The sequence below is a fragment of the Phyllobates terribilis genome, unplaced genomic scaffold, assembly GCF_046119375.1.
Source record: "Phyllobates terribilis strain yellow unplaced genomic scaffold, ASM4611937v1 Scaffold_3__8_contigs__length_932513732, whole genome shotgun sequence".
In the NCBI taxonomy this organism is placed as follows: domain Eukaryota; kingdom Metazoa; phylum Chordata; class Amphibia; order Anura; family Dendrobatidae; genus Phyllobates; species Phyllobates terribilis.
The window spans coordinates 394,372,523-394,386,891 of record NW_027362763.1 but is presented as its reverse complement, the minus strand read 5'-3'; the positions used below and the strand labels follow the sequence as shown (position 1 = coordinate 394,386,891).

The 14,369-nt window shown below is 47.7% G+C and overlaps 1 protein-coding gene across 3 annotated transcripts in view; it reads right to left on the bottom strand.

Annotated features, from left to right (window-relative positions):
- The window catches only part of COL19A1 (collagen type XIX alpha 1 chain), a 1,587,177-nt gene that overhangs the window by 212,029 nt on the left and 1,360,779 nt on the right, over positions 1–14,369 (bottom strand). For all 3 annotated transcript variants that reach the window (XM_073675502.1, XM_073675503.1, XM_073675504.1), the window contains exon 45: positions 1,642–1,704. In XM_073675502.1, coding sequence (XP_073531603.1) covers positions 1,642–1,704 — 63 coding nt within the window. The remainder of the gene's footprint in view (positions 1–1,641; positions 1,705–14,369) is intronic.

The window sequence follows — 14,369 nt, the reverse complement described above, 5'->3', positions numbered from 1 at the left end:
ATGCAATAAAATGCAAATTAATTATATAAGAATCATACAATGTGATTTTCTGGAATTTCTTTTAGATTCTGTCTCTCATAGTTAGAGTGTACCTACGATAAAAATTATAGACCTCCCCATTCTTTGTAGGTGGGAAAACGTGCAAAATCGGTAGTGTATCAAATGCTTATTTTCCCACTGATATATATATATATATATATACACATATAAATAAATATCTATATATATGTCAACACATGTTAGCACTCTACAAACCATAATAGGAAAGGGTGCAAGTGTGGCACAGATAAGTGAAACAGCATTTAATAAATACTATTTAATTAATAACCAAAAAAACTATTTGATCATATGTTACAGTTATTCTCAATTGCAGAAAGCAGGTCAATATATTACATAGTCTAACAAAATGCACCATCCCTTCACTTGGTATGCATGGATCTTAAATACCAGATAGCAATGTCTTATTGGTAAGTACAATAAGTAATGTATAACTGATAACTAACTAAACTTTGAAATGATCTTCCCACGTTAGGTGAACAAGTTGTCGTCAACTGGATTCAATTGCATAGCTGGTACATGTCTCCGGTTAGATCCTGTATGGCTTATTTACCATTAAAATTAATATTAAAGTTCTCCTCTTGGGAAAGCCCCAGCAGCTAGCGTCTCCTCCATAATCTTATTCGGCGACTATAGTTATAGTATGAGAAGTCAAAATACTCTATGGGGCCAAACTCAGCCCACAATTAAGGCACCACTCAGGCAGTTAGTTTTTAATGCAGCGCTGAACAGATGGGGGCTTCTAATCTAAGGTCCCTGCACCTAGTCTTATACTTAGCTGCCACCATCTTCACCTTACCGTTCATCTCCATTGACCTGCCGGATCTCTTCAGTGTTGTTGGACTGAGTCGTTTGTCACTTTTCAATGCAAGTTTATGAGAGCCTCAATCTTACCATCAATTGTAGACAGTAGACTCTCATAGACTTGAACTGAGAGCTTGTGACCGTTACCTCTGATTTACGGGCAGTCATAAGTTGCGGTCACAAGATGGCGCCGCAGGACCGGAGTGGCACCGGTGGAAGGTAGAGATGGCGTTGCTAAGCATAAGACTAGGGTCAGGGACCTTAGATTAGAAGCACCACTCAAGTGCTAAAAAAAACAAACAGCTGAAGCAGTGCTTTAATTCAGCGTTTGGGCAATGATTGGCAATATGTGACATTACAATACTATAATCGGTGAGGCTCAGTCTACAATTGATGGCCTTTTGTGGATTAAGGTGCACTATTTTGTAGCAGCTGTGATTACATAATAGGAGCGATTCTTCTGATTTCATTTTCAGTGCTTATTAGATCCATTACGTAGGAACTATGCCCATATGAGTTTACAATCTATTTGAATGATTCCTTGCACTTGCTGTTACCATTATGTTTTTTTCTGTCAAATGTTCAATTATTTACAAGGAATAACGGCAAATAACTTCCAGTGAGTGGGTAGAAAAAACGAAAAATATGTGCTCAAGTTAAGGAACACAACTCATTGTCTACCTCTAGTATGATAACATTTGTAAGATTATTAGTTCATGGCTGATGAATGAAAATTAAATTATGACATAAAGTAAGAACATGTAATATATAAACACTCACTGTTGGTCCTGGTGGCCCTTCAGGTCCTGGAAAACCAATATCTCCTACTGGTCCTCTCTCACCCTAAAACATAAGCATAAATAAGTGTTGTGATAGACATATACATAAAATGTGTGTGTAATGTAAATTTCAACATTCATACTATGATATCTAATATATATAATTGTCTTATCCCGTCTGTCTGTCCAGGAAATCCCGCGTCACTGATTGGTCCGGCCACGGCCAATCAGCGACGCGGGATTTCAGAAAATAGATGGCGGCCGTTAGCGGCTCATCTGCCGCACGGAGGTCAGCGGCAATGCAGCTGGGAAATGACCGGCGCCAGCCCGTCATCTCCCGGCTGATCGCAGCAGAACTACCTCGACTGGCGGCGCCGATGACCTCCATGCGGCTACCGTCGGGAGATCAGCAGCTAGGACCACTGATCTCCCGATGGTAAGTGTGAAGGGAGGACCAGGGAGAGGCGGCGCCGCCGGTCGGGATGCTTCTGCTGCGAGCAGCCGGTCATCTCCCAGCTGCTCGCAGCGGAAGTACCCGCACAAGCAGCGCCGCTCCCGGGCCCACACTAATACGACGCTGATTGGTCGCTGCCGACGGCCGCGACCAATCAGCTATATTGGCGCCAAGTCTAAACACCGCTCTGCATCAATCAGCACAGCGGTGTTTAAATTTGGCGCCAATATCGCTGATTGGTCGTAGCCGGCAGCCAGCTAATCACAGCAGAACTACCCCGACCAGCGGCGTCGCTGACCTCCATGCGGCTACCGTCGGGAGATCAGCGGCTAGGACCGCTGATCTCCCGACGATAAGTGTAAAGGGAGGACTGGGGAGCGACGGCGCCGCCGGTCGGGATGCTTCTGCTGCGAGCAGCCGGTCATCTCCCAGCAGCTTGCAGCGGAAGTACCCGCACAAGCAGCGCCGCTCCCGGGCCCACACTAATTCGACGCTGATTGGTCGTGGCCGCCGTCCGGACGATGCAGCACAGGGGCGGAGGAGAAAACTTGTTTCAAGGAAAGGAAGGCCTCCTCCACTTCGAGCGGCCAATCTTTGGGATTAGCGCCCTTACGGGTGAGCGCAGAGATAGGGGCAGTCCGGGAAGAGATGTGCGGAATGAAGAGGCGGTAGTAGTTGGTGAAGCCCAGGAACCACTGAATAGCCTTCAACCCCTCCGGTCGGGGGCTACTTCTGGATGGCAGACAGTTTATCAGGATCCATTCGTAGGCCGATCTGAGAGATTATGTAGCCCAGAAACGGAAGCGAGGTCTGCTCAAAGAGGCACTTCTCATATTTTGCGTAGAGGTGGTTCTGCCTGAGCAGGACCTGACGAACATCCCTCCAGTGTGTGGGAAGATCCGGAGAGAAGACCAAGATGTCGTCCAGGTACACCACCACGCAGGAGTAGAGAAGGTCACGAAAGATGTCATTGACCAACTCTTGAAAGACGGCGGGAGCATTACAGAGACCGAAGGGCATTACGAGGTATTCATAGTGGCCGTCCCGGGTGTTGAATGCCGTCTTCCATTCATCCCCCTGACGGATACGGACCAGTTTATACGCCCCACGGAGATCCAGCTTGGTGAAGATTCTAGCACCCCTCAGACGGTCAAATAATTCAGGATTGAGCGGAAGGGGGTATTTATTTTTCACCGTGATCTGGTTAAGGCCTCTATAGTCTATACAGGGACGGAGTGAGCCATCTTTCTTTTTGACGAAGAAGAAGCCTGCTCCCGTTGGGGAGGTAGATTTCCGGATAAATCCCCGGGCCAGATTCTCCTCGATATATTCAGACATGGACTGGGTTTCAGCAGCGGACAAAGGGTAAATACGCCCACGGGGAGGAGTAACGCCGGGTATCAGGTCGATTGGGCAATTGTATGGTCTATGAGGGGGTAATGTCTCTGCTTCTCTTTTGTTAAAGACGTCCGCATAAGACCAATAGGGAACCGGTAGGCCGGGTAGAGTGGCTGGGGTAGGAGAAGGACGGGCAGGACGAACAGGAAATAAACAAGTCTTATGGCAGTCCTGCCCCCAGCGAAGGACTTCTCCGGTCTGCCAATCAAGCACGGGTGCATGTCTCTGGAGCCAAGGTAGGCCTAGCAAGAGGGCGTGAGTGAGTCCAGGCAGAACATGGAAGAAGATGCCCTCAGAGTGCAGCATTCCCACCTGCAGAGTTATGGATTCGGTGATGAGTTGGATGGGATGCGGTAAGAGACCCCCATCCACGGAGGCGACAGATAAGGGTACAGCCAGAGGTTTGGTGGGAATGCGGTATTTCTCTACCAGGGACTGAGAAATGAGATTTCCGGCAGCTCCAGAATCAAGTTGAGCAAGTTCAAAGTAACTTTTCTCCCCGCAGATGATAGAGACCGACAGCATCAGAGAAGGAGAGGATGGCTCCCAGGGAAAGAGGGCAGGCAGTCACGTCAAGTGACAGGGACAGTCTCTGGGTAGAAGGGCAGGAGGTCACGGCGAGTGACGGGGACAGTCTCTTGACAGGGGGGTGGTCACGGCAAGTGACAGCAGGATAAGAGTCTCTAGACAGGCGGGTGGTCACGGCAAGTGACAGCAGGGTAAGAGTCTCTCGACAGGCAGGTGGTCACAGCAAGTGACAGCAGGATAAGAGTCTCTGGACAGGCAGGTGCTCACGGCAAGTGACAGCAGGGTAAGAGTCTCTCGACAGACAGGTGGTCACAGCAAGTGACAGCTAAGCCTCCAGGTAGGCTAGCAGGCGGGTAGCAGGTGAGCGCTCCCAGGTGAGCGGGTAGGAGTCTCTGGACAGGCTGGCAGGCAGGCAGGTATCAGGCAGGTATCTGGCAGGTGCTTCCTGGTCCGCGGGCGGACTGATCCATAGACAGACTGGCAGGTGCTGGTAGGCAGACTGTCGGACCACAGGATTGCAAGCAGGTAGACAGCACTGGAAAACAAGCTGGCAATGGGACCTGAGAGCTGAAGCAGTGTTGAAAGGCTTTGCAACAACATTGCTCGGGCACCTCCATTTTGGAGGAGGTGCTTATATATGGTGAGATCCTACGGCCATTGGCCGGGGACTCCTTAGGACGGCGCGCGCGGCCCCTTTAAGAGAGAGGGAGCGCGCGCGCGCCCTAAGCACAGTGACCGGGAAGCAGCGCGCACTGCCAGCAGAGAGGGAGGAGGACGCCGGGCACGGAGCGGAGAGGTGAGGGGAACGGCGTCCCTGCCTAACAGGAGGCAGGGACGCCGACGCTACATAAACAAATACATTAGCTAATTAACTGGGTGCTAATTTCTTATGTCAGTCTTTAAGGCATGGTAATTATACTGTGACCTAAGTCCTAAATAAAAAGGAAACATTGGACAGGTTGGTGTATGATGCTTTGTAATATGAATGAATTGTGCTATTTTTTCCAAGCTTCTAAAGTGCTTTTGCATGTGTCGTCTTGATAGAGCTTCTTTATGCAGTATTTAAAGCTAGTTGATCATAAACTAAAGAAAATTATATAGGAAATATTATTCTTCCCTACGTTTTTTTCAGTCCACATCGAGTTTTGGCTTCAAATTTTAATCAAAAATCTGTATCAACGTGTCACATATGAATGGATTAGTGCAATACTTAAGTGATTACTTGGGATGCCAATCACCCTTATATCGTTTATTTATTTGCGACTTAGAAGTGACTGCTACATTTTCCTCCATTGGATTGTGTCTGTACTAGAGATGAGCGTTGTTCTACTCGAACTGTTCGCCAATCTCAAATTCGAGCTGTTTTGGGCGGTGTTCGAGCCGGTCGGCGAACACGAACAATTTGAGAAAAATTCGGCTGTTCGAGGTTATGTTCGATAACTGTTCGTGCACCAAAATCATAACTGGATTTTTTCTCAGTAATGATGAAAATTAATGTTAATACGCAGTTTGAGTGTACAGCGGGGCGGGGGGAGGGGCAGGGGATGGATCTCTGCAGGAACAATGAAGATCTCCTTTTTTTTTCTCTTTCCCGCATTTGCAGTGGGGAAGTGCAATCTGTCAGCCTATCAGCAGCGCACACACGGAGCGAAGTGCTTTTTTTCACACAAGCAAGGGCATGTGTGATTGGCAGTGTATGTCACATGTCCTTGCCCTATAAGACCAAGCCATTTTCCCCGTCGCCACCATTTTCTCACTGCTGCAGCTGCGTGTTAGACGGCACCGCTGTTGCTGTGTGCGCTATACCTTGTTAATTTCAAGCCAATTTTCGCACAAATATACAGATAGCTTGGGAGTAGGGAATAGTTGTGATTGCAGTCCTTTTAAGGACTAGGTTACAGCATTTCCTATGACTTTTATCAGGCAGGTCTGTGCTCTTAAATAGATAGGTTGTGGGAGTAAAGACTAATTGTAATTGGAGTCCTTTTCAGGACTAGGTTACATCAGTTCCTATCAGTTTTTGCCAGGCAGGTCTGTGCCAGTGCTGTGCAAGTTTTTTTCACAGCATTTGGCTGAATCTAGCAAAGCTAATCCTTTTTGGCCTATTGCAGAGTGTGTTAGTCAGTGGAGTAGCCTATCTGTGTTGCAAGATATACCACCTGTGTATAGAATACCAATTTTTTTACTGCACCTAGTGAAGTAAAATCTTTTGGGCATAGCATCATTCTATTAGTCCATCTATACTGACCTCCATCAGTTGCAAACTGAATATAATTTTTTTCTGCATCTAGCTCTGAAAAAATATTTGGGCTTCTAGCAGTGTGTGGGACTTGGTCTATTAGTCCATCTATACTGACCTCCATCAGGTCGCAAATTAAAAATAATTTTTTTCTTCATTTAGCTCTGAAAAAATATTTGGGCTTCTAGCAGTGTGTGGGACTTGTTCTATTAGTCCTTCTATACTGACCTCCAGCAGGTTGCAAATTGAATATAATTTTTTTCTGCATCTAGCTCTGAAAAAATATTTGGGCTTCTAGCGGTGTGTGGGACTTGGTCTATTAGTCCATCTATACTGACCTCCATCAGGTTGCAAATTAAAAATAATTTTTTTCTGCATCTAGCTCTGAAAAAATATTTGGGCTTCTAGCAGTGTGTGGGACTTGGTCTATTAGTCCATCTATACTGACCTCCATCAGGTTGCAAATTAAAAATAATTTTTTTCTTCATTTATCTCTGAAAAAATATTTGGGCTTCTAGCAGCGTGTGGGACTTGTTCTATTAGTCCATCTATACTGACCTCCATCAGGTTGCAAATTAAAAATAATTTTTTTCTGCATCTAGCTCTGAAAAAATATTTGGGCTTCTAGCAGTGTGTGGGACTTGGTCTATTAGTCCATCTATACTGACCTCCATCAGGTTGCAAATTAAAAATAATTTTTTTCTGCATCTAGCTCTGAAAAAATATTTGGGCTTCTAGCAGTGTGTGGGACTTGGTCTATTAGTCCATCTATACTGACCTCCATCAGGTTGCAAATTGAATAAAAAAATTTTCTGCATCTAGCTCTGAAAAAATATTTGGGCTTCTAGCGGTGTGTGGGACTTGGTCTATTAGTCCATCTATACTGACCTCCATCAGGTTGCAAATTAAAAATAATTTTTTTCTGCATCTAGCTCTGAAAAAATATTTGGGTTTCTAGCAGTGTGTGGGACTTGGTCTATTAGTCCATCTATACTGACCTCCATCAGGTTGCAAATTAAAAATAATTTTTTTCTTCATTTAGCTCTGAAAAAATATTTGGGCTTCTAGCAGTGTGTGGGACTTGTTCTATTAGTCCTTCTATACTGACCTCCAGCAGGTTGCAAATTGAATATAATTTTTTTCTGCATCTAGCTCTGGAAAAATATTTGGGCTTCTAGCGGTGTGTGGGACTTGGTCTATTAGTCCATCTATACTGACCTCCATCAGGTTGCAAATTAAAAATAATTTTTTTCTGCATCTAGCTCTGAAAAAATATTTGGGCTTCTAGCAGTGTGTGGGACTTGGTCTATTAGTCCATCTATACTGACCTCCATCAGGTTGCAAATTAAAAATAATTTTTTTCTTCATTTAGCTCTGAAAAAATATTTGGGCTTCTAGCAGTGTGTGGGACTTGTTCTATTAGTCCTTCTATACTGACCTCCAGCAGGTTGCAAATTGAATATAATTTTTTTCTGCATCTAGCTCTGAAAAAATATTTGGGCTTCTAGCGGTGTGTGGGACTTGGTCTATTAGTCCATCTATACTGACCTCCATCAGGTTGCAAATTAAAAATAATTTTTTTCTGCATCTAGCTCTGAAAAAATATTTGGGCTTCTAGCAGTGTGTGGGACTTGGTCTATTAGTCCATCTATACTGACCTCCATCAGGTTGCAAATTGAATAAAAAAAATTTCTGCATCTAGCTCTGAAAAAATATTTGGGCTTCTAGCGGTGTGTGGGACTTGGTCTATTAGTCCATCTATACTGACCTCCATCAGGTTGCAAATTAAAAATATTTTTTTTCTGCATCTAACCCAGCCAATAGTTTTGGCCTAATACCACAGTTTGGCCACTCAGCTCTGCTCGGTTACCATCCATTGTTTTTTTGTGCAAACAACTCCAGAGTTGTGAATTAGTTAACCACCAAAATGAGTGGAAAAAGGCCCTACTGCTGGTGGAAAGGGGAATAGGCGTGTTGGGAAGGGGAAAAAAGGTTGTGTCCGTGTAGTAGGTGCAGAAGAAAGACCATCTTCCAGCCAAACTAAAATGTCTACTTCTTTTAGCGGACAATGTGATAAGATCCCTTTCTTACGGCCACGCCAATCGCTACAAATTCCAGATGAGGCACAAAAACAGCAGGTGCTTCAACGGATATCAAGTGCTCCTTTAAGTGGGCTCTCCTCCACATCAACTTCAACATCACAAATACTCCAGTCCTCAAAGGTGTCACCCAAATCGCACTTGCTTCCTCACAGCTCCCAAATCTCCAGCTGCCCGTCTGAGTATGAGGTAGAACAGATGGTTGAGTCTGCAGAGCTGTTTACTCATACTATAGCCTGGGAATCAGAGGTCGACTCCAGCGCTTCTGTGAATCCAGACGAGGAAATGATCTGCACTGATGCCCAGAATCTTTATGAGTCGGATCCAGGACCAGACGCAGAAGGTTCTGACCATAATGTAGACCCTCATTCCCAAACTGTAACTCCTGTTGGTGGAGACAATGAGGAAGACGATGATAAGACTCAAATACCTGATTGGAGCGACAACTTTAGTTTTTTGTCAGGGCAGGAACAGGTTGGCTCTGAGGACGACGGGTGTGATAACGCACAGGGTGATGATGATGAGGTCGGAGATCCCACTTACTGTCAACCCACAGTCAGCCAAGAGATGAGGTCAGCAGAGGAGGTGGAGGAAGATGCTAGTGACGACGAGGTCAGGTTGCGCCTTCCTGGACAGAGACGTAGTACTGGAAGCACGTCAACAACTGCATCCTCAAACACAACTCTGCCTCTCACCACAAGTCGTGGTGGCTCTTCAGGTCGCATTGGTGCTAAGCCTTGCATAGCCTGGGCATTTTTTCAGATCGATAAAGATGACCCAACTCGTGTTATCTGTAACATTTGTCAGCAAAAGCTAAGTAGAGGCCAAAAAATACATAGTTTGAGTACTTCATGCATGAACCGGCACATGGACATGAAGCATAAGTTGCAGTGGGAAGCTCAGTGTGCTACAATGCGGTCTAGCCGGCCGGGCCAACCACCGTCTGCCATATCTTGTGCATCCGCGGCCTCTTCATCCTCTGTGACTGGGGGGACAGCAGTCACACCTGTTTTGGGGCGCACACCTGCCACCTCTTTACCCGCAACAGCCAGCGTGATTGGCAGGTCATCATTTTCTTTGGAGGTGGTAACACCAGCTGGTCTTGAGCGCTGTCCGACATCGATAGCACCACCTTTGGATCAAGGCAACCTAACATGTCCGCCTGCATCTTCCTCACAGACCGGCAGTTTGCCGGGGACACCCTTATCAACCCCGTCTAAGCACAATAGCCAGCCCTCGGTCCCTCAGATGTGGACAAGTAAAAGACCATTTCCTCCTAGCCATGAGAAAGCTAAGAGGTTGAATTTCACCATCTGCAAGCTCTTGGCTACAGAAATGCTGCCTTTCCGCCTGGTGGACACAGAGGATTTTCGAGACCTTATGTCCGTCGCAGTGCCCCAGTACCAGATGCCCAGTCGGCACTACTTCTCAAAGAAAGGTGTGCCTGCGCTCCACCAGCATGTCGCACACAACATCACCGCTTCTTTGAGAAACTCTGTGTGTGACAGGGTGCATTTCACCACAGACACTTGGACGAGTAGGCATGGACAGGGGCGTTACATGTCGCTGACTGGGCACTGGGTAACTATGGTGACAGCAGGACAAGGGGCTGCTGTCCAAGTCTTGCCGTCCCCACGAGTTGTGTGTCAATCCTCTTTATGTCATTTTTCCTCCACTGCTTCTGCCTCCTCAACCTCCTCTTGGTCTTCCACCTGCACCCAAAGCCTGTCTGGTCATGCCACAAGCTTTCTAACTGCGCAGAAGGGATCCTGCACACCTCCTTACTATGCTGGCAGTAGGGCTCAACGTCATCAGGCAGTTTTTACATTGAAATGTCTGGGAAATGTGAGTCACACAGCTGAGGAGTTGTGGTCAGCTCTGGAGAACCAATTTCATGAATGGTTGTCTCCACTGGACCTGAAACCAGGGAAGGCCGTGTGCGACAATGCTGCAAACCTGGGTGCGGCCCTTCGCCGGGGCAATGTCACACACGTGCCTTGTATGGCTCACGTGTTGAACCTGGTTGTCCAGCAATTTTTAGCCCACTATCCCAGACTAGATGGCCTTCTGCAGAGGGCACGGTCGCTGTGTGCTCACTTCCGCCGTTCGCATCCCGCAGCTCAGCGACTTACATCTCTATAGAAGTCGTTGGGCCTGCCACTTCACCGGCTAAAATGCGATGTGCCTACCCGGTGGAATTCAACTCTGCACATGTTGCAGCGACTGTGGCAGCACCGACAAGCCCTGGTGCAATACGTTCTGACGTATAGCCTGGGCCAACGAGATTCAGAGGTGGGGCAAATCACGCTGGAGGAGTGGTCTCAGATCAGGGACCTATGCACCCTTCTGCACAGTTTTGAAATGGCGACGAAGATGTTTAGTGCCGACGATGCCATTATCAGCATGACTATTCCGGTGATTTACATGCTGGAGCACATGTTAAACAGAATTCGGAGTCAGGTGGTGGCACAAGAGGAGGTGGAGGAAGTAGAGGAGGAGGAGTTGTATGCGGAAGGGCTAACATCTGCAAGGTCCAGACGGTCGGCAGCACCAGGGCGGCAGGCATGTGAGGGTGGGGGAGATGATTTTACCAGGGCGCATGGTAGCAGCCAAACTAGTGAGGAAGGTGCAGGAGCCCAGGAAGAAGTGGAGGACGAACTGATGGAAGACTCATCAGATGAGGGAGACCTTGATCACATTTCTGTTGTGCGAGGTTGGGGGGAGAGGACAGAGGAAGGAAGCATGATTGTTACCTCGCCACCAACACAACAGGGACTTGGTGCTCCTGGATGCGCAACACACATGAGTGCCTTCTTGCTGCACTACCTGCAACATGACCCTCGAATTGTGAGAATTAGAAATAATCCTGACTACTGGGTTGCCACACTGTTAGATCCCCGGTACAAAAGTAAATTTGCAGAAATTATTCCTGCCATAGAAAGGGATGCACGCATGCAGGAGTATCAGCAGAGACTGTTGCAGAATCTTACATGTGCTTTTCCACAAAATACCAGTGGTGCACGTAGTGAATCTCACAGTTCCAACTTGCCAACCGTGGTCTGTATGGAATTGTTCAATAAAGGGCCCAAAATTAAGATAACATAGATGGGAGAGGTCTCTATGAATAGGAATTCCTAAGTATTTGATACCCTGTGAGGGCCAGGCAAAGGGAAAGTTGGACTGGATGGAATCCTATATGGATTTAGGGAGGGAGACATCGAGGGCCTCAGACTTCGCTGCATCGATTTTAAAATTTTACCATGTAACAAAGTGATCTATTTCAGCCATAACAGCAGGGATGGATATATGTGATTGAGTGATATATACTAGGACATCATCAGCAAATAGAGAGCACTTGTACTCGGTGCCTCCCACCTCAATCCACCTAATATTGGGGTTATGGCGAATTGATGAGAGCAGGTGCTCCGTCACTAGGATGTATAAGAGAGGGGACAGAGGACATCCCTGCCTTGTCCCATTGGTGATTGTGAAAGGTGATGAAAATGTTCTGACGCACCCCCTGGGCCTTGGGACACCCGGAGCCGGACCCTTTTTGGTGGATGCTGGTGGTTGTAGTCTTCGTGGCGGTGATCCGGTTCCGTGGCTCAGGGCGGTCAAACCAGTGGCGGAACTATTTATGTGGTTTTGATGTTTAAATGTCCGACTACGCCACCCGTGGATTGCGGTCAGAGTGAACCGCCGCTACAGGGCAGACCGCTAAGGCTGGTGTTGTGGGTGCAGCAGAGCGTAGCATAACTCCCCACGGGAGGAGTATAGCCTCAGGGCAGTGTATGCGGAGGATGGGGGTGATGGTGCAGGGCAGCAGCAGTAACGACACGGAGTCAGTGATGCAGTTCAGGGCCTTTACTCACAGTTCTTATTATCCAGACCACGTCTGCAGGTAACGGCTGCCCACGTCGTACTGTGCTCACCAGGTGAGGGGCTCAGACAACTCCCAGATAACTTTGGAGCGCTTCACAGGACCCCCTTTGTGTGTCCTTTGTCTGGCCTTTCTTACCAACACTTCTGTCCGGCTGCCTCGGGCCTCCTCTTGGTAAACTTGGCGCCAGTTTCCCTGACCCTATGTGGTGCCTTCCTAGCGGGTGGAGCAAGGGGCTGCGCCACATAAAATGTCAGAGCCTCCGGTTTCTAGCTGAGGGTCGTTTCCTGCCTCCACTAGTTCGGGGACCGGTCTCCCCCTTTGTCCTGACCCCTCCACGCAGGTGGATTCGGGCGTGCGGTGGCGACTCGCCCGTCCGCACCCCTGGGATCCCTTCATTCCTCGTTCCTGGAGCCTTCTCCGCTCCTCTTCCTTCCTTCTCCCTCTTGCAGGCCTGGGCCTCTGTTACTAGGCCCGCCTCCGGAGCAGAGCTCATGCAGAGCCCCTGCTCCTTGCCACTTCTGCTCAGACTTCTCTGCACTGAACTAAGATGGTGCCCACCTTTTATACTCCCTTCTCAATGCACCCAGGAACTGCTTCCTCCCTGCTCCTGCACTGCAGGGTTCCCCTTCCTCAGTGTTCCCTCCCCCCACTCCAGCCAGGGACAGGGACTGTCGTGCCCATCTCAGGGGCATATTGGTCGCCCTGCCCCACGGCAATGTGGTGTAATGCATGCAGGTGTCGGGTCCTGATCCACACTCCATCCTTATCTGAGAGTGAGATATCACACCTCTGGGTGAGGTGCAATACGTCTGTAGCAACCGAGCCCTCGGTGATACAGTTCCATTTATCTTCAGCCTAGGTGACGTATTGTGATACAGGGCCGTGATTTTGGCTATAAAAGGGTCCCCTAGACCCCTACCCCAAGCTTTTTAAGAGAATCATATATGGCGTGCCAGGAGACTCTATGGAATGCTTTCTCAGCATCCAACGAGAGTATCTACTTACAAATTTTTAACTGCATCTAGCCCAGGAAATACTTTGTGCCTAGTAGCAGTGTCTGCTAGTCAGCGGATTATCCCGGCTGTTAAGCAAGCTACACCACCTGTAGTTTGGACACTTAATTTTTTCAAAGGAAATGCTTCGGGACCACGGGATACTTAGTGAAGAGCATCAGGAGGCACCCCAAGGCATAGGGGCTGGGACTGGCACTAGGATGCCTTGCGGTGGACAGCCGAGCTCGATCCTTATAAAAGCTTTTTAACTGCAGCAGCTTTAGTGGACGCTACTGGAGCTGGAATTACGCGGCTGCTGGCATGAGACTTGCCCTCCAATAGATCCTTGTAAATGGATTTAAAGTGTATTCATTCAAATTAGAGGGACAATTTAAATTAAAAAGCTTAGAGCTGCCTCCACCACAGGGGGGCTCTCTCGACCCACCAGCGGACAGGCACCAGTATTGGGAGAGGGGGGCTGGCCGTCAGGGTTCACCGCGGCTCTGGCACAAACCCGGCGACACGGAGGTGGCACGGGCAGGAGCGGACTGGCCGTCTCGGCTTCTCACTTTTTGGATTTTAGAAGGGCATGACATGCCTATATCTGTGTCTCCCCCTCCTTTTACTCCTCCACCTCTTTTCTTTTCGCATGACTATATGTACTTGTCACTTTTCCATGTGTTAGTTGTGTCTTCTGAGCAGTTTGTCAGCTTTTGGACACCTTTGAAGGTGTTTTCTATGTGTTTCTATGTGTTTTTGTTTGCCTGCCATTGGTTTTAACGGTGTTCGAAGGTGTTCGACGAACAGTTCGACGAACAGTTCGGCGAACACACGGGTGTTCGACGAACCGAACCGAACTCGAACACTACGGGGGTGGCTCAACACTAGTCTGTACCTATAGGTTGGAATAATTTAGACAAAAATGTATCCAAATGCTGTATGTGAACTCGGCTGTTTTCCCTAGATCGACAACCGCATGTAAAAACAGCTTGCAATGCTTTTAAACAAAACCAGTTATAATAAAAAAACAATCATAATAAAAGCACAAGTTATTTCTTTTTGGCGTACTGTATTTTGTGTAATTTAAGAATTTGTCCTTACAGATAATCATGAAGAGTGAAACACTGAAGTGACTG